An 18,249-nucleotide genomic window follows, 5' to 3' on the forward strand; every position below is an offset into this window, starting at 1 on the left:
GCCCCATGGTGGGCGTGCCGGGTGGATCCCGGTCGGGCGCATGTGGGAGTCTGTCTGACTGTCTCTCCCCGTTTCCAGCTTCAGAAAAGGAAAAAAAAAAAAAAAAGAGAGAGAGAGAGAAGTGGACACTGGCGTCGGAGAGGGAAGAACAGAAGTACTTTATTTTTGGCTAGACCTCCCCCAGCTCATTGTGCCAGGTTGCCCCTGCCCCAACCAAGTTTGTCCAACAGAGAAGCCCCTCCTGCTGTGCAAGGGGAAAGGGCAGCAGCAACACAAGGAGGCTTTGTCTCTGGTGGTTCCCAGGTGCCAGGGGCCGCCTCAGGGGTGGGAGGCAGGCAAGGAAGGCTTCCTGGAGTGGGAAGCCTGGGGGCCACAGGCTCATTGGTAGTGGTTGAGGGTGGTGTCCTGGCGGCTACAGGACATGTCTTTGTACACCACACACACTGAGCTCCTATCCCTTGCCCAGCACAGTTTCTTGAGCTGAAAGGGAAAGCCTGTCTCTCTTAATGGGGTGCCAGTTGGCCTGGAGATCCCCTCTTTCTTTGATGCCCTCTCAGGAAGCGTCCAGACTTTATCTCCCAGGCATGTGTGAAGCCTGTTCAGAAGGGGCCTCACCAGACACCAGGGCTCCTGAGCTGCCCTAGTCCTGGGCAAAGAGCAGGGGTAGGGCCCAGGGAGCAATGCTGGGAAGGTAGAGAATGGCAGTGGCCTTGCCCCCAGGGATCTTGTCAGGAAGGAAGTGGCTTGGGCTAGCACCAAGGGACGTGGAGCTGGGCACACAGCTAGGTGACCAGGGACCCAGGTGACTACTTTTTTCCCTCCATTTCTGTTGCCCTTCCCCCTGCTGACTCTGGCATAGGTTCACACAGGCTCACACCCACAGGCCTCACACTCATACTCACACATGCACATATGCTCATGCATGTGCTCACTCAGCTATATAAAGGCTTTGCACTCTATGAACTGACCTCTCTGTACCTCCTCTCCCTCCTCCCCTAATGACTGACCAGGACATGTCCCTGGTCCCACATGCCTCTTATGCCCTGCCCCTGTGTTCTTAGGACTCCTTGTGGCTTTAGTTCTGGGGTTTCCCTTCCACCTTGGACCCTCAGAGCTCCCGGAGACCCTGATGCTGGGGTTTCCCAGGTGGCCAGCTCCTGGAGCTTAACCACTTTCCTTCCCTTCCCTCTATCTGAGAGCAGCTGTCTTATAGGGACACAGGGGATAGTTAAGGGTCACACTGACCTACATCCTCCTCAGCACACACATGGCCCCCAGTCCCAGTGCAATAAGGAAGAAGCCAACGCCCAGCGCAATGACGATGATAAAGTTTATCAGCTGACTTTCCTGGCATGTGCTCACTGTTTGGAACAGTGTGTCTGGGAAGAAGGAAAGAACAGAGGCACTAGGACAGGTGAGGGAGTCCATGAGAGCCTTTGGGGTTCAGGGTACGGAGGGGCTCCATAGTGGGGATGCAATCCAGGAAGCTTCCTGGAGGAGGTAGGCTAAAGCCTGCAGAAACAACTCCAGCAAGTGTAAAGGGAAGGTGCCCAGACAGGGGCATATAAAGCCTGGGCTGGCCAGCAGGTACACTAATGGAGTGGTCCCAGGAGTGGGTATGCTTCCTACCTGTCACCATCACCAAGGTACCTGAGCCCGAGGCTTTGTCCACCTCCATGATGGCCTCACAGAAGTAGGTACCAGTGTCAGCTGACTGCAGGTTGTGCTGCGGCCCTGAGAAAGTGATGAAGCCCCTGAACCGTGAATCTATAGTGGGGTCCTTATTATCGTCATATGTCACATTGGCTTCTTTTGGCCAGGAACTTTTCTTCAGGTAGATCCCATGCAGGAACCCATGGGTGCAGCAGGTGATGTTGATAGAGCTCCCCTCTGGGGTGACTGTATAGGGGCGGTGACTGCCACATCAGTGCAGAGAGGACCTTCCACTGTTACTACAGGCCTGGCCAGAGGGATAGAGACCCTCCTCTCTGCAGGGATGGTGGCAGGAAGAAGGCACCCTGCTGACATGTCACCACAGCTGAGGCACCTGTGGGAGTTTTGAAGCTATTCAGGGTGCCAGCACATGGGGGGTTGTACTGGCTCTGAAGGGTGCATGGGGGCCACATGGTGTCAGACTGCCTGAGACTTTTCTCTATCCCAAGGGTCGGGAGAAGTTAGAGCTGGAGCTTTTTCCTTCCAGAGCAGCCAGCCCTTCCAGAAAAGCCAGCTCTATTTCCTTCCAGAGATGCTGGGCAGCTCTGACCTCTCTCCCAGGACGTACATCTTCTCCCTCTTTTTTTTTTTTTTTTTTACAGAGAGAGAGAGTCAGAGAGAGGGATAGACAGACAAGAACAGAGAGATGAGAAGCATCAATCATTAGTTTTCCGTTGTGTGTTGCAACACCTTAGTTGTTCATTGATTGCTTTCTCGCATGTGCCTTGACTGCGGGCCTTCAGCAGACCGAGTAACCCCTTGCTCGAGCCAGCGACCTTGGGTCCAAGCTGGTGAGCTTTCTGCTCAAGCCAAATGAGCCCGCGCTCAAGCTGGCGACCTCGGGGTCTTGAATCTGGGTCCTTCTGCATCCCAGTCCGACGCTCTATCCACTGCGCCACCGCCTGGTCAGGCACATCTTCTCCCTCTTAAATGACAGTGCCCAAGATAGCCGGATGCACTGTCCTCTTTCCTTCTCTCTTTCCAAAGCTGTCTGCTTCAGTTTCCCCACCATTTCCCTCATCTGCTCAGCCTTCCTGGTATAAACACAAACCTTGAAGTGATCCAAACTTCAGCTTCTCAGTCAACTAAATCCTGCAGCTTTTTTTAATTTTTATTTTTTTGGCACAAGGGTTGTGCCCGATGAACTCCCCTCCCCACCTGGGCAACTAATCTTCCCATCCTGCCCCATGTCTGCTTAAAAAGCAAATTAAACAACCAAGCCCCCTGACAGAGACAAGCTTGCTAATTGCACAAAGTCTGACAGACACTGAGGGGAAGTGAAAGGAGATTGGAGCCCTGGTGATTCAGCCTCCCGACCCACCCCCACCCCACAATGTCCAGGTGATGGCTGTTCTGTGACAGGCTTCTTGGAAAGATCAGGCTCCATCCCTGACCACCCCCACCCAGGAAGTAGCGTCCCTAGCCAGTAATGCAGGGGTGGCAGGTGGGGGCACTGAGCCCACTAGAGCAGCTGTTCTCAACCTGTAGGTCGCGACCCCGGCGGGGGTCGAACGACCAAAACACAGGGGTCGCCTAAAGCCTGTCTTTAGGCGACCCCTGTGTTTTGCCTGGCTTTAGGCGACCCCTGTGTTTTGGTCGTTTGACCCCCGCCGGGTCGCAACCCACAGGTTGAGAACAGCTGCACTAGAGGGTTCGGTAAGGGATGGTTGGAAGTGCTTACCTCCGGTGGCCAGTGCCCCAGGTGGCCTGGGACCAACAGAGAGAACCAGGAGCATGGGGAGCAGAGGCAGCCTTGGGGCCATGCTCACTACCATCTAGCAGCCCATGGCAGAACACTGACAGGGGAAAGGCAAAGCCCCTCACGGGCCAGCAGAGACTCTCCCTGTCTAAGGCACCTAGCTGTGTGTGGTATCTGAGGTGACATCCCTAAAGCCCAGGGAAAGGTCACTTACGGGGTGGCCAGGGAGGGGGGAGTCGGAGGCAGGCAAGGAGGGGAAGTGGAGGTGGTGGGGGCCCCCTGGGAGGGCTTTCTGGAGGTGGTGCCATGGGTGGACAGAGGCACTGTGCTAGGAGGGGAGGCTCTTCTGCTCCTCCACTGTTCTGCTGAGGGCCCACAGGGTTACTGGTTGTCCTGGTCCCTCACCTCTGCTGCATTTCCACAGGACACATCCGGGGAATGGAGACAGGTGGGTGGGGGACCAGGCCCAGGGGAAGTGGGGTCTCCTGGATAGGGTAGGGTCAGATTCCTGATGCCCTGGTCCTCTGGTCACTTTATACTGGGACCCGATCTATGCCCAGAAATCTGGCCTATCATGTCAGTCACTCCCACAGTGTGGGGGCTGGAGGTGGTGATGGGGGGCAGGCCCTGCTGGGTAAGGACCCAGAACTGTCTTTTAGAGAAGTCCTTGAAAATACAGATAAGCAGCAGAAGAAACACACACAGGCAAAGACCTAGCATGATGTTTCCTTACAAGTGTCCTGCCAAAGGTATGCAAGGGGCAGAGGACATCTTGAGTCTTCCCACCACAATCTCAATATAAAAATGACCTTTGATTTAACCTGAAATGCAGAAACACTTTCGATCTGTTTCAGACAGATGGGAAAGATTTGCGTGACCCCCAGAGCAGGAAGGTCTGGGTGTGCTGCCCACTGTGTCTGATGGGCAGGCCCTGCAGTTGGCACAAACTAGACATTGTGGTGGCCAAACCTATTTTATTTTATTTATTTTAATTTTTTTTAAAATTTTTTTTTTCGAAGCTGGAAATGGGGAGGCAGTCAGACAGACTCCAGCATGTGCCCGACCGGGATCCACCCAGCATGCCCACCAGGGGGCGATGCTTCGCCCCTCTCGCTCTGTTGTGTCCAGAGCCATTCTAGCGCCTGAGGCAGAGGCCACAGAGCCATCCCCAGCGCCCGGGCCATCTTTTGCTCCAATGGAGCCTTGGCTGCGGGAGGGGAAGAGAGAGACAGAGAGGAAGGAGAGAGGGAGGGGTGGAGAAGCAGATGGGCGCCTCTCCTGTGTGCCCTGGCCGGGAATCGAACCCAGGACTCCTGCACGCCGGGCCGACGCTCTACCGCTGAGCCAACTGGCCAGGGCCTATTTTATTTTATTTTTAAAGATTTTATTTTTATTTAATTTTTAGAGAGAGTAGAGAGACAGAAGGAAAGGGGCTGGGGATGGGGAGCAGGAAACATCAACTTATAATAGTTGCTTTCTGTTTATGCTTTGACCAGGCAAGCCCAGGGTTTTGAACCTGTGACCTCAGCATTCCAGGTTGATGCTTTATCCGCTTTATCCACTGTGCCACTGCTGGTCAGGCAAGTCCATTACTTTTTTAAATTGACAAAGAGAAAGGGAGGAAAGGGGAGAGAAACACTGATTTGTTCCACTTATTTATGCATCATTCGTTGACTCTTTTTTTGAAATATATTTTTAAATTAACTTTATTTATTGATTTTAGAGAGAGTAGAAAGAGAGAGAGAATGAAAGGCAAGGGGGAGCAGGACACATCAACTTGTAGTAGTTGCTTCCTGTATGTGCCTTGACCCAGCAAGCCCAGGATTTTGAACCAGTGATCTCAGCATTCCAGGTCAATACTTTAACCACTGTGTCACCAAAGATTAGGCTGGCCAAACCTATTTTCACCTCTAGGATTATAATGCCACTGGTTCTGGGGCCCTGGAGCCTGTAAAGCCACCAGGAACAGGGCTCTAGGTCTCTCTGATGCCTTAGAATGGTTTAGTGCTTTCAGACATAAAGCAGCTTCTTTTAGATTTTTATGAGTTTTTTCAATTACAGAACGTGTATTTCCCTGCTTGTTTGATGTGTTTTTGTTTTGTTTTTGTTTTTCTAAAGTTGGAAATGGGGAGGCAGTCAGACAGACTCCCGCATGCGCCCGACTGGGATCCACCCGGCACGCCCACCAGGGGGGCGATGCTCTGCCCATCTGGGGCGTCGCTCTGTTGCATCCAGAGCCATTCTAGTGCCTGAGGCAGAGGCCACAGAGCCATCCTCAGCGCCCGGGCCAACTTTGCTCCAATGGAGCCTTGGCTGCGGGAGGGGAAGAGAGACAGAGAGGAAGGAGAGGGGGAGGGGTGGAGAAGCAGATGGGCACTTCTCCTGTGTGCCCTGGCCAGGAATTCCCACACGCCAGGCTGACGCTCTACCACTGAGCCAACCAGCCAGGGCCTTGATGTGTTTTTGATCATGTTATTTTATTTATTTTAAGAATCAGCGTATGGCCCTGGCCAGGTAGCTCAGTTGGTTAGAACGTCGTCCCAATAGGCCAAGGTTGTAGGTTGGATCCCCAGTCAGGGCACACACAGGAATCAACCAGTAAGTATATGGATGTGTGGAACAGCAGTCTGAAGTTTCTCTGATCTTACTCCCTTCTCTCTCTAAAATTAATAAAAACAGAAAATTAGTGTTATGAATGTTTTACAAAGCATTGAATGCAGTCCAGAAAATGCCCTTTATGTACTTATTAAAAATCGATTCAGTCAAGTTGCACAACGGCAATTATGAAGACATGTGGCATGGATGGTTTTGGGGTGGTAAAGGGCCACCAGGCAGGGCAGATGGGGGAGCCAGTGGGGCTGGGCAGGCACAGGTCCTGCTTGCAGCCACTCACCTGCCTCTTTCCAGAGGGATGTGATTGCAGGAGAGTCCCCAAAACTTGTTTTTGCTCAGAGTTAAGTCAGGAGTGTGCCCAAGATCAACTTCAGGCCAAAAACTGGAGCACATCCAAGGTAACAGCAGCTCCCCCCAACCCAGGAGGAGCCCAGGCCCAGGCCCTGGAAGAAGGGGGCACAAAAAGGGCTGGTCCTGTTAGGGCCAGTGCCAAGGATCTTGAGGTTTTTACATTTTTGATGGCAGGGAGATGGAACCGAGAGGGGTGGGGTGGGGAGAGGCTGGGCAGAGAGACACTGAAGATGTAGGTGGAAAAGTGCCTGGGCCCTGGCCGGTTGGCTCAGCAGTAGTGTCGGCCTGGTGTGTGGAAGTCCTGGGTTTGATTCCCGGCCAGGGCACACAGGAGAAGCGCCCATCTGCTTCTCCACCCTTCCCCCTCTCCTTTCTCTCTGTCTTTCTCTTCCCCTCCCGCAGCCACGGCTCCATTGGAGCAAAGTTGACCCGGGCACTGAGGATGGCTCCATGGCCTCCGCCTCAGGCGCTGGAATGGCTCTGATTACAACAGAGCAACGCCCCAGATGGGGAGAGCATCGCCCCCTGGTGGACATGCTGGGTGGATCTCGGTCAGGCACATGCGGGAGTCTGTCTGCCTCCCTACTTCTCACTTTGGAAAAAAAAAAAAAAAAAAAAAAAAAAAAAAAAAAAAAGGTGCTTGTCCCCTGTCCCTGGCATGAGTGACTAGAAGAAGGCCAGGATTCTGCCAGCTTTCCTGAGTGACTGCCCTGTGTGCAAGGCACAGAGCTCCCCCTTCAGGCTAAAAAACCCTACACAGCCTGACCTGTGGTGGCACAGTGGATAAAGCATTGACCTGGAATGCTCAGGGTTGCCGGTTCAAAACCCTGGCCTTGCCCGGTCAAGGCACATATGGGAGTTGAAGCTTCCTGCTCCTCCCCCCTTTCTCTCTCTCTCTCTCTTTCTCTCTCTCTCCCCTCTAAAATGTATAAATAAATAAAATTAATTTAAAAAATTTTTTTTAAAACCCTACACAATGGCCAGGTCTTGCTTTCTCTCTGAACCTAGGGCATCTGTCCATCAGACAGGGACAGTGACATAAGCTGTCTCTGCTGCTGGGGGTGTCACTACCCTGTGCTGGCAGCCTCAGGGGGTTAGGGACAGCTCCTAGGGCTGGATTCTGGATGCCAGATGGGCTTGATCACCCTCCTGATGGGTGCCCACTCCTCAGCTCAGAGCCTACTCATCTGTGAGGAAGGGAGGGAGGGACGAGGAGGGAGGGAGGCAGTGAGTTATGGGAGCTGGGCAGCTCAGGCACACAGATGCAGACACACCACAGGCCACACATTCTGGGTCTACTCTGGTGGAAAGTCTACTCTTACCACCCTCATGCTGCCCTCTAGGGTGTCCTGGGACAAAGTGATGGCTTGGACCCCAGTGGCCTGGTGGGAGTCTTCTGGCATAAGGCACTGGCTCTCTGGTACCCTGCTCTCCCCCACCACTTCCCACCCAATCCATAGACCAGTGGTGGGCCTTGTACCTACAGAAGCTGAAATTGCTTGAGGGAACGGTACCTTCTGCACCAGACCAATAAGCCGCCGAGGATGAAGAAGATGAGGAGGATGAAGGGGACCATAATGAAGGTCACATACAATTGGTCTTGAGATTGTCTCAGTTCCTGTGGCAGGCAGCACAGGCTCCCCTGGGCCTCTGTGTCTGCAGGAAGGAGGTGGGATTCCATCACTCGTTCACCTCCTCAAGAGCCATGGCTACCTTGACCATACCCCAAGGGGGACAGGCTCCCCAGCTAGGAAGCCCAAGGCCAGGGAATATGCAGGGGAATGGGGTACACGTATCTGAGTGGTGACTAAGGGGGCTCCTCACCTGTAGCTCTGGGTGAGGATAAAACACTTCCCCAGGAGGGTGTGGACTGCAGCTCTTGGGGCTCTGCTAGGAAGATGACAGGTTAGGGTGCTTCCCGGGGCCAGCGGGAGCCAGACCGCACCTCCCTCACATGGCCCAGGCATCAGATGAGACCTGGGTACAGGAGTCTATCAGAGCTGGGTGCAGTTCTTAGTCCCTCCCACAGAACCATGTGTGGGAGGTGAGAGGCTTGGGAAGGGGCTGTGGAAACGTTGGGAGTTTTAAGCAAAGGAAGAGGGGGCAGTGAGGTGAGGGGGTTTTTAAGGAGAAAAGAGGTTGTACCTTTGGACAGACAGGGGAACGTGTCTGCAGCGCAAGGGCAGCCCTAGGGGGACTTTGAGGGGGCTTGTGTTCCAGTAGGAGGACACAGAAGTTAGTGACAGATAGGAGGGGGTTAGGGGATGGTCTCTGTTGATTGGTTCCATTTTTCACAATGAATCAAAATAGTAGGTCTTAAGGAAGCAAGGGTGAGAGGGAGCAAGCGGTGACCAAGGAGGGTGGTCAAAGAGGAGGTTCTGGGCTCTTGAGAAGGAGTGTTCAGGGCAGGCTTCAAGAGGGATTGCCACTGGAGATGACCAGGGAACCACAGATGGGGCTGAGTCTTATCCGGAGGCCCCATCTCCAGGCTCTAAGCACTTCGGGGGAGGGGAGTCAAGATGCCCCTACCCCCTTACCTTGCCCCCTGCCCCAGCCCTTCCCCCCACCTGAAACGTTCAATATTTCAATTGAACGTTTTCAATATTATCCACTTGTATTGCCCAGCCTGAGTGTCCTGGACTTTCTCTATCACCAGCTGTGCCATGGTTTCTTGAACACAGAGCTGCCACCCATCCTGAGAAATGTTTCCTAAGGTCATGTCCTTAAAGAGGAGCTGGCAGTCTGTCCTGTTGGGGATGATCTGGCAGATGGTGATGCTGTGGAAGCTGCTGGATGTGTTGTAGGTCATCACAGCACGCTCACCCCTGGTCACAGAGACTGCGCCCTTGGTGCAAGTGGGTTGGTCCCAGACTGTGTGCAGGGGACATTCACACATGTGGGTCATGGCTGGGCCTCAGGACATTTACCAACAGCCCTCCCTGGGGTCATGGTTGCTACCTGGGCCAGAGCCTGACCTGGGGATGCTTGCTACAACGATGGCCCTCCCACCACCCTCCTCTTCTCCCATAGAGAAAGGGAGACCCTGGACACACCTTCTTCCATCTGAGAGCTCAAGGAGACAAGCATGAGCACCAGGGTCCAGAGCATTATAGGAACAGGGAGGGAGGGCGCTGAGGTCAGCATGGCCAGCAGGATGGAAGGCCTTAGGGATCCGAAGTTGTCCTCATTGGTTTTTGGTACTCTCCCTGGAGGAAGAGAAGCCAGTGGTTCAAAAGTCCATCTGGCTGCTCTAGAAGTGGCTGCAGCTGGGTCAGGGACAGATAGGGGCCCCAGGCTCCTGACCACTGGAGCCGGGAGGCCAGCACCCCTGCCCAACCCTGCTCCGTGCAGCTCAGCCTCTCCCCCCTCTGTGCCTTTCCACAGTGCATACCACTGGTGGCTATTGTCTGACAAAAGAAGGACACGGACAGGACAGAGAGCAAGTCCCTGGGAGAGAGTCCACTTCATCGTGGGGCTCACCTTCCAGTCTGAGAATAAAACTTGCAGAACTGCCTGGATGGGGTGAGTGACAGAGAGGTTCAGCCAGAGGGGCTCTGGACCCAACTCGTCTCTGAGACCACCACCTTGGACACCTACCTCCTGTCTCCTTTCTTCATTCCACTGCTGGGTGCCCATCTGTATTTCAGGACCTTTTATGGGATATTTGGCCAGATTTGCTTTATCAACAGGCAGCGTCTTTCTGAGGAACTCACAGGTTGTGAGCAATGCCACAATTTCCACTTCCTATGAAATAAGAGCTGTTGTAAGGTACCAAAAAGCTAAAAATTGATATTAATATTCTGGGAGGAAAGGTCAGGCTTTCATGTCCTGTCCCTCCTTTGGGGAGGGGAGGGAGAAGAATGTAGAAGTTTCTGGCTTGCAAGAACAATGGGTCATTCAGTTTTATTATTTTTATTTATTTATTTATTTTTCGTATTTTTCTGAAGCTGGAAACGGGGAGAGACAGTCAGACAGACTCCCGCATGCGCCCTACCGGGATCCACCCGGCACACCCACCAGGGGCGACGCTCTGCCCACCAGGGGGCGATGCTCTGCCGCGACCAGAGCCACTCTAGCACCTGGGGCAGAGACCAAGGAGCCATCCCCAGCGCCCGGGCCATCTTTGCTCCAATGGAGCCTTGGCTGCGGGAGGGGAAGAGAGAGACAGAGAGGAAGGAAGGGGGGGTGGAGAAGCAAATGGGCGCTTCTACCGCTGAGCCAACTGGCCAGGGCGGGTCATTCAGTTTTAAATCTAAAATAAAGGTTAACCAAAAACTTCTTCTCTTTCAATAGGAGGCAGAATTTACATACCACCTTGCATTGATTGTAGTTCCTCCTCCCTGGAATCTTGAGGGTAAAATACCTCTAGGCTAGTGAGGGAAGATGAACCCTGAAAGATTTGTAAACATCTTTGATTGTGTTACAAATATTGATGACTTATGACCTATGCAACTTACGACCATTCGACTTTAAGACCACAATTGCTAGCCACGACTGCTCAGCGTCTGGCAGCGCAAGCCTTGCCCAGCTGGGCATACGACACTGCGGACCAGCTTCTAGCAGCACTACCATCTCCACGTGCACCATTTCAACTGTTATCCCAGACTTGGTACAGCAATTTGTGTTTTGTGTCTTGGATATTTTTCCTCAAACCCCTCCCAAGATGTCTACCAAGAGGAAATTGTCTTTGCAAATATTAAACCAGTTGTAGTGGTAATGCAGTGTTTTACTTAAACCTGGCGAACGTAAAAATTGATAGATACATGAATTCACCAGAACTTCCAACTGCCCTTTTGCTGTCCCGCTTGTCTATCTGACCCCACCCTTGCTTACTTACTATCGCCCCTGAAGCAGAAAAGTTCTAGGAAGCTGGTCGACTGCCCCAAGGAGAAGTGTTCCAGGAAGCTGAAATCGTAGGACTGCAGAAGGGAGCACACCAGAATTGCTGACTCAACGCACACTTGCTCAAAGCTCTTCCCCACCTTAATAAATGTTTGCCTCAGAGTCTGTTTTGGTTGGTACACTTCTCCCGGAGGAGTGCCCCGGTAGGTCTTTCTCCTCTAATAAAGCCTGCACACCTGGTGTTCGAGTGCCATCTCATTCTTATAAAAATAAGAAACAAAATGGTGTAAAGATGATACAAATGGCATAAAATGAACAAAGAAAATTATGATATATAACAATAATGAAAGAAAATTATGATAAAATATGACAAAGATTTTTATAACATCATTTCACAATACTGTACATATAGCCTACTCAACTTATGACCAAATCGTGTTACGACCAGTCTGTCAGAACCAATCGTGGTCATAAGTCGAGCACTAGCTGTACCTTGAAAGTCTTAATGTTTCTGTGTATCCCCTAAACAAATGTTGTCAGCCCATGCCATGATGTCATGCTCTCCCCCGCCCATGTGTGATCAAGGGTATATAAGCAGCCCCTGAACTATTTTTGGTACTGCACGATTTGGGCTTGCAGATGCTCCGTGTCAGCAATATGCGGCCGGCATATTTAATAAATCTTCTCCTCTAATAAAACTCTTCAAAATTTATCGGGACTGGGTGTCTCTACATGAACTTGATGAAATGAGGTACAGTGCCTTTCAGAATCTGGGGTGCAGTACTTTACAACAGAGCCACTCAGGCTTGGCAGCCACTTGGCCTCTGAAGAAGGTGACACATACTCGAGTATTTTATCTTAAAATGCTTTAAAATTGCTTACCAGACCATTTGTTGACTGTTTGATCTGGGGGAAAAAAACAGGCTTTTTGGGCCTGGCCGGTTGGCTCAGTGGTAGAGCATCGGCCCAGTGTGTGGAAGTCCCGGGTTCGATTCCTGGTCAGGGCACACAGGAGAAGCAACTATATCTGCTTTTCCACTTCTCCTTTATCCCCCTTTCCTCTCCCCCCCCCCCCCCCCCCCACTCCTGCAGCCATGGAAGCCATGGCTTGAATAGTTCAAGCAATTTGGCTTCAGGCACTGAAGATGGTTCCATGGCCTGTGCCTCAGGTGCTGAAATAGCTCAGTTGCCTAGCAACGGAGTGGTGGCCATAGATGGGCAGAGCATTGCTGGGGGGATCCATGCAGGAGTCTATCTCTGCCTCCCTGCCTCCTGCCTCTCACTTGATGAAAAATTAAATTAAAAAATAAGCTTTTTGTTTTGTCAGAGAATTTCCCTAGGGCCCCCCACCCCCATCCCCACCCCACCCAGTGTGTATGTTGTCACAATACATGAGCTGATACTGACAAATGATCATCAACTACAGTCTGCACTGAATATCAGGGATCACGCTTGGGTTGTGTACTGCATTCAGATAAACATATACCAACGGTTGTCCACTACTACGGCATCACACAGAGTAGTCTTTCAGCTTTAAACACCTCCCTCCCCCAGCCCCTTGCGACCCCTGATCTTTTGACCACCTTCATAGCTTTGCATTCTTCAGAGGGCCATAGAATTGGGACTCTTTGGTTTTATATTTCCTGTTTCTCACTGTTTATTTCAGTTTTGGAAAATGAGACAAAAGGGCTGGGAACAGAGTGAACTCTGAATGTGATGTCCTCTAGGAACTTGGGACCATCAGTGACTGGTCTTGATCCCAGGGAGCTTTGGGCTAAGCAGGGTGATGAACCTGGGAGGGTGACCTCAGCCAGGCTCAGCTCCAGGATACTGTTTAGTGGGCTGCAAGTTCCAGAGCTCTTCAAATCCCCTGGGGGGTCTGACCAGGCTAGTGACCCTGCTCAGCCCACTGCCCCACCCTCCCATCCTGTCTCCACCTCCAGTGGGCTCCTGTCTGCCTCTTGACCACTGACCACCTGTGGTCTTGCCCCTGCTCCTGGCCTCACTGAAGGGCTGGTGGTAACTGGAGCAGCAGTCAGTGTCATGGCAGCCCTTTCAGCACAGCTTAACCCTGGCAGGGACTCAAGCCTGCTGACCTGGGAGCCTTGGAGCTGTAGGAGACGGAGACTGTAAAGCCAGTAGCCACGGCCACCATCACAGCTGCCTGGCCCATGCAGGTTTGCATTAGATTCGGACATACCGTAAAGAAACAACAGAGCCGCCTGACCTGTGGTGGCGCAGTGGATAAAGCGTTGTTGGGTAGATAAAATGTATTATGCTCACTTTGTTAAAGAGGCCATCGCCCAGGTGATATTAATGTGTGTTGGAGATTGTTGTAACCTGGGGCTTGGTTTTGGGATTAAGCCTTTCCCACCCTTTTTGCTGTAGGGCGGTACAATCCAATCATGCCTCAGAGAAGTGACTTTGTATTAGAGACTACCCTATTTTGTATATTGGATTAAAGGTTGTGAAGCTACACTATAAAATGGGGGCAGAACGGGACTTGGCTCTTGGTTCCTGAGGTTAGCATGAGAGAGCGGAGAGAGTAGAGCCAGCAGCTAAAGGAGGCCACGTGGAGGAGGCCAGGGGAAGCAGCCAAGATGGCGGAGTGCTGAGTGAGATGCCAGTTTGTGTAGAGTTTGTATCTGGGATAAGGAAGGAAATGGGGAACTGAGGAGAATAAGGTTGGTGAGCTAGAAACCTTTGATTCTAGGAAACTCGGATAAGTCAGTGGCTTTGTGAGCACTGAGTGTGACTGGGTTTTGGAGCCCAGTGTGTATTTTTACTTGCCCGCCGGGTGCAAGGTAGGATTAAAGGTTATGGCCCACCAGTTTTTGGCTCCGCTGTTTCTTTACCGACTGTCCGAATCCAATGCGAACCTGCATGGGCCAGAAGGCTGCTGTGATAGTGGCCCCGGCCCTGCCTGCTGGCTTTACAAGCGTCAACCTGGAAACGCTGAGGTTGCCGGTTCAAAACCCTGGGCTTGCCTGGTCAAGGCACATATGGGAGTTGATGCTTCCTGCTCCTCCCCCTTCTCTCTCTCTCTCTCTCTCTCTCTCTCTCCTCTCTATAATGAATAAATAAAAAATCTTAAAAAAAAATCTATAAAAAAAAAAATCTCAATTCCTTATTTAAAAAAAAAAAAGAAACAACAGAGCCAAGAACTGGTGGGCTATTAGCTTTAATCCTAGCTTGCACCCGGTGGGCAAGTAAAAACACACACTGGGCTCCAAAACCCACTCATTCAGTGCTCACAAAGCTACTGACTTATCTGAGTTTCCTAGAATCAAAGGTTCCTAGCTCATCAAACTCATTCACCTCTGTTCTCCATCTCCTTCCTTCTCCCTGCACAAACTCTGCACAAACTGGCTTCTCCCTCAGCACTCCACCATCTTGGCTGCTTCTCCTGGCCTCCTCCATGTGGCCTTTCTCTGCTCACCTCTCTAACGCTAATCCCAGGAACCGAGAGAGCAAGCTCCTGGTCTGCCCCGATTTATATTATAGAAATCAAAACCTTTAATCCAATATACAAACAAGGAAGTCTCTGATACAAAGTCACTTATCTGAGGCATAATGGGATTCCTCATGAGAGTGCACCACCCCACAGCAAAAAGGGTGGGAAAGACTTAGTCTTAAAACCAAGCCCCAGGCTACAAGGATCCTGCCTGCCCACAGCCGGCCCTCAACACACATTAATATAATCACACCCATCCCAAGCAAGAAGGGCAAGTATTATGATCACCTGGGCGACGGGCTTCCACGTGGGCAGCACCATCTTTAACAAAGTGAGCATAATATATTTTATCTGCCCAACACTCGGCATGGTGCATGTTTCTGGCTAAGAGTTGTCTGGAGCCAGGACGTCCATGGGGATGGACTGGGAGGAACAGACAGACATGTAGGGATTGTTTCCTCCTCACTCAGTTTGCATGGGACTCTGAGGTCCTGGTGCTCTGGTCTCTACAAGACATGTGCCTGTCAGCTGAGGGCTTTGATGACTGGGCTGGGCTAGAAATGCCTAGGCACCTTGTGAAGCTGTTTTCCTAGGTTTTATCCATCAGAGACAACCATTACACGCTGTTGGTCAAATAAGTTTGTAAATTGATATATATGTTTGCTCGTTTATAGTTTGCATTGTGTGTGGGGGACAGGCTGTAAACAGGCCAGGTCGTTATAGCCTGAGGCTTAGTTTTAAGACTAAGCTTTTCCCCACATCCTTGACTATTGCATGATGTGGGTGGTGCACTCTTATGAGAAATCCCATTATGCCTCAGATAAGTGACTTTGTAACAGAGACTTCCCTGTTTGTATATTGGATTAAAAAGTTTTGATTTCTGTACTATAAAGTGGGGCAGACTGAGAGCTTGCTCTCTCTCGGTTTCTGCTATTACCATTGCAGGGGCCTCCCTGATCCCTTGCCCTTCATGGGAAAAGCAGGTTGTTGGACATATAAAATATATTATGCTCACTTTGTTAAAGATGGCGCTGTCCACGTGGAGGCTGTTGCCCAGGTGATATTAATGTGTGTTGGGGGTGGGCTGTGGGTAGGCAGGATCCTTGTAGCCTGGAGCTCGACTTTAGGACTAAGCCTTTCCCACCCTTTTTGATGTGGGGTGGTGCAAGCCCATCATGCCTCAGATAAATGACTTTGTATTAGAGACTTCCCTATTTTGTATATTGAATTAAAGGTTTTGATTTCTGCACTATAAAGTAGGGCAGACCGGTAGCTTGCTCTCTCAGTTCCTGGGATTAGCATTAGAGAGGAGAGCAGAGAAAGGTCACGTGGAGGAGGCCAGGAGAAGCAGCCAAGATGGTGGAGTGCTGAGGGAGAAGCCAGTTTATGCAGAGTTTGTGCAGGGAGTAGGAAGATGGGGAACATAGGTGAATAAGTCTGGTGAGCTAGAAACCTTTGATTCTAGGGAACTCAGATAAGTCAGTAGCTTTGTGAGCACTGAATGAGTGGGTTTTGGAGCCCAGTGTGTGTTTTACTTGCCCACCGGGTTGCAAGCTAGGATAAAAGATTATGGCCTACCAGTTCTTGGCTCTGTTGTTTCTTTACCAACTCTCTAAATCCAATGCGAACCTGCATGGGCCAGGCAGCTATGATGGTGGCCTTAGCCACTGGCCTTACACAGGTTTTCTGCTTTTCTCTTGGCTTCTCTTGTGACTTGCCTGTCTTGGTGATACACCAATAAACAGAATGGCCCACCATCCTCTGACTCCGCCACTTCTTTACCGTCTGCCCAAATCCAATGGGAACCTGCATGTGAATGGCCATGATGGCGGCTCCTGGCCATATACACATGGAACAGCGGTATTCTGTCTATGCAGAGAAATCTGCCAAATTTAACAGCAGCTGGGTCCCAGAGCAGTGTTACCACCACCATTGGCGTGTGTCCTCACCACTCATGGTTCAGCACATCATTCATCTACTCACAATTGTAAGAATGAGACAGCACTCGATCACCAGGTGTGCTGGCTTTATTAGAGGAGAAAGACCTGCCAGGGCACTCACATATCTATCATTTCTCAACTCTGTGGTTACATATAAAAGAAAGGCAGTTATTAATTTTATAATATATGGTGAGGGGCGATGAGGAGAAAGAGGAGAAAAATTGGAAAATTATTGCTTCTTCTGGAGAGAACTCAAGAAGGAAATCTTGCCAAGCCAAGTCCCCCATCCAGTTAAGAAGGTCTTCAATTTCCATGCTGTGAGGTCTGAACCAGGTGATGTCCTCGAAAAACTAAGTGAGGAAGTAAAAAAATTTTGCGAGGTAATAATTGTTAGTTGCTTGCTGTGAGTGCTGATTGAACCGGGTGACATGGTGATACATAGTCTCCTGGATGAGCCTCATGAGATGTGCTGGTCTGGTTCCTCTCGAATGGGAGGACATGTGGAGATTTTTAGAGATAGGAAACCTGTTGGTGTAAGTTTTTAGAAGGACTGAATATGTGTGGTTTAAAAGGAAGGGGGTTTGGAGAACATTCAGGAGGGAACTTCTCGGGCTGAGGGGCGGCTTCTTCCTGCTGTCATCCCTACCTATTTGATATTTCCCTTGTGAAGTTCTCCTTGGGGTATTGGGGAATAGGAGTGTAGGAGCATTTGATTGTAGGTAATCTAGAGATTTCTTTCATCTGGGCCTGTATGAACTTGATAAAGAAGACGGCAAGTATTTGGAGATTAGGAATGCAGGGATAAGGAGGGTTGTATAGCGGGGGGTTGAAAGTTCTTTCATGGTAAAGTTAGAGATATTTTTTCCTGGCAGCCCTGGAAAGAGCAGTTAGCTTGAGCTAAAAGAAATGTTTCATGTCCGTTTGTAGGCTCTTCTTCAGCCAAGAAGACCCAGCGATCTTGTCCCCTTACTATGTGAAGGGTAAAAAGACTGAGAGGCGTTATGAGGTGAATGCTATTTATTCTCCTAGTTCTTCAGGATATGAGAGAGCTTTAGGATTAGGGGACCTGTAGGGGTTGAAAGATAGGATTTAGGAGGTTTGCTGATATAGGATTTCAGATTTTTCTGTTTCACGAGGGCAGGTTTCAGGGTTGATGTGTAGGGTTAGCTAGATTTTTCCAATTTTCTGATTGGTGAAGGTCTGCATGCAGTTCTGTAAGAAACTCATGAACAAACCTAAGAGGCAGGGTCAAAAAGTTAGAAAAATAAATAGGAGAGTGAGTGGACCAATGAAAGGCAATAGTCAAGACACCCAGTTTTTGTGAAATCACTGATTCCATGTTTACGAATTCACTGTGCTAGAGAGAGAGAGAGAGAGAGAGAGAGAGAGAGAGAGAGAGAGAGAGTATAAATAAACAGGGAAGTGGCCAGTCCCCCTGCCCTTAACCTACTTTTGTAGAGATTTCTAAAGCAATAAGAAGAGGGATTACCTGTACAGCTCGTTTGGTCCATAGATTGACAGGTAGTATACTAGGAACTGGAAGAGGCTCATGGGGTGCAATTAGGCTGATATTTGGGGTGAAATAGATTAGGGTACAGGTTTCTGTCCAGTTAGTAAGGAGACACATATAGGTGTTG

At 50.6% G+C, this 18,249-nt stretch overlaps 2 protein-coding genes across 2 annotated transcripts; both read right to left on the reverse strand.

Moving 5' to 3' along the window:
* Window positions 1-378: 378 nt before the first annotated feature.
* On the reverse strand, window positions 379-7,952 carry CD7 (CD7 molecule). The gene is given in 4 exon segments (XM_066383630.1): window positions 379-480; window positions 1,246-1,379; window positions 1,630-1,916; window positions 7,891-7,952. Coding segments are annotated over 4 exon segments (585 nt in total).
* Window positions 7,953-8,960: 1,008 nt separating this feature from the next.
* Window positions 8,961-9,520, reverse strand: SECTM1 (secreted and transmembrane 1). Its single transcript, XM_066383631.1, has 2 exons — window positions 9,430-9,520; window positions 8,961-9,247 (listed from the first exon to the last, which is right to left on the reverse strand). The coding sequence occupies exons 1-2, from the start codon at window positions 9,518-9,520 to the stop codon at window positions 8,961-8,963; spliced, it is 378 nt and encodes a 125-aa protein (XP_066239728.1).
* Between the last annotated feature and the right edge of the window lie 8,729 nt (window positions 9,521-18,249).

This window comes from Saccopteryx leptura, chromosome 4, assembly GCF_036850995.1.
Source record: "Saccopteryx leptura isolate mSacLep1 chromosome 4, mSacLep1_pri_phased_curated, whole genome shotgun sequence".
In the NCBI taxonomy this organism is placed as follows: Eukaryota; Metazoa; Chordata; class Mammalia; order Chiroptera; family Emballonuridae; genus Saccopteryx; species Saccopteryx leptura.

Bases quoted from the DNA above. Each gene is read 5' to 3' on its own strand.
- SECTM1 (XM_066383631.1), bottom strand. From the start codon at position 9,520: ATGCTGACCTCAGCGCCCTCCCTCCCTGTTCCTATAATGCTCTGGACC. The intron at 9,248-9,429 runs GTGTGTCCAGGG...CCCTGCACACAG, and splicing joins GAGCTCTCAGATGGAAGAAG to TCTGGGACCAACCCACTTGC.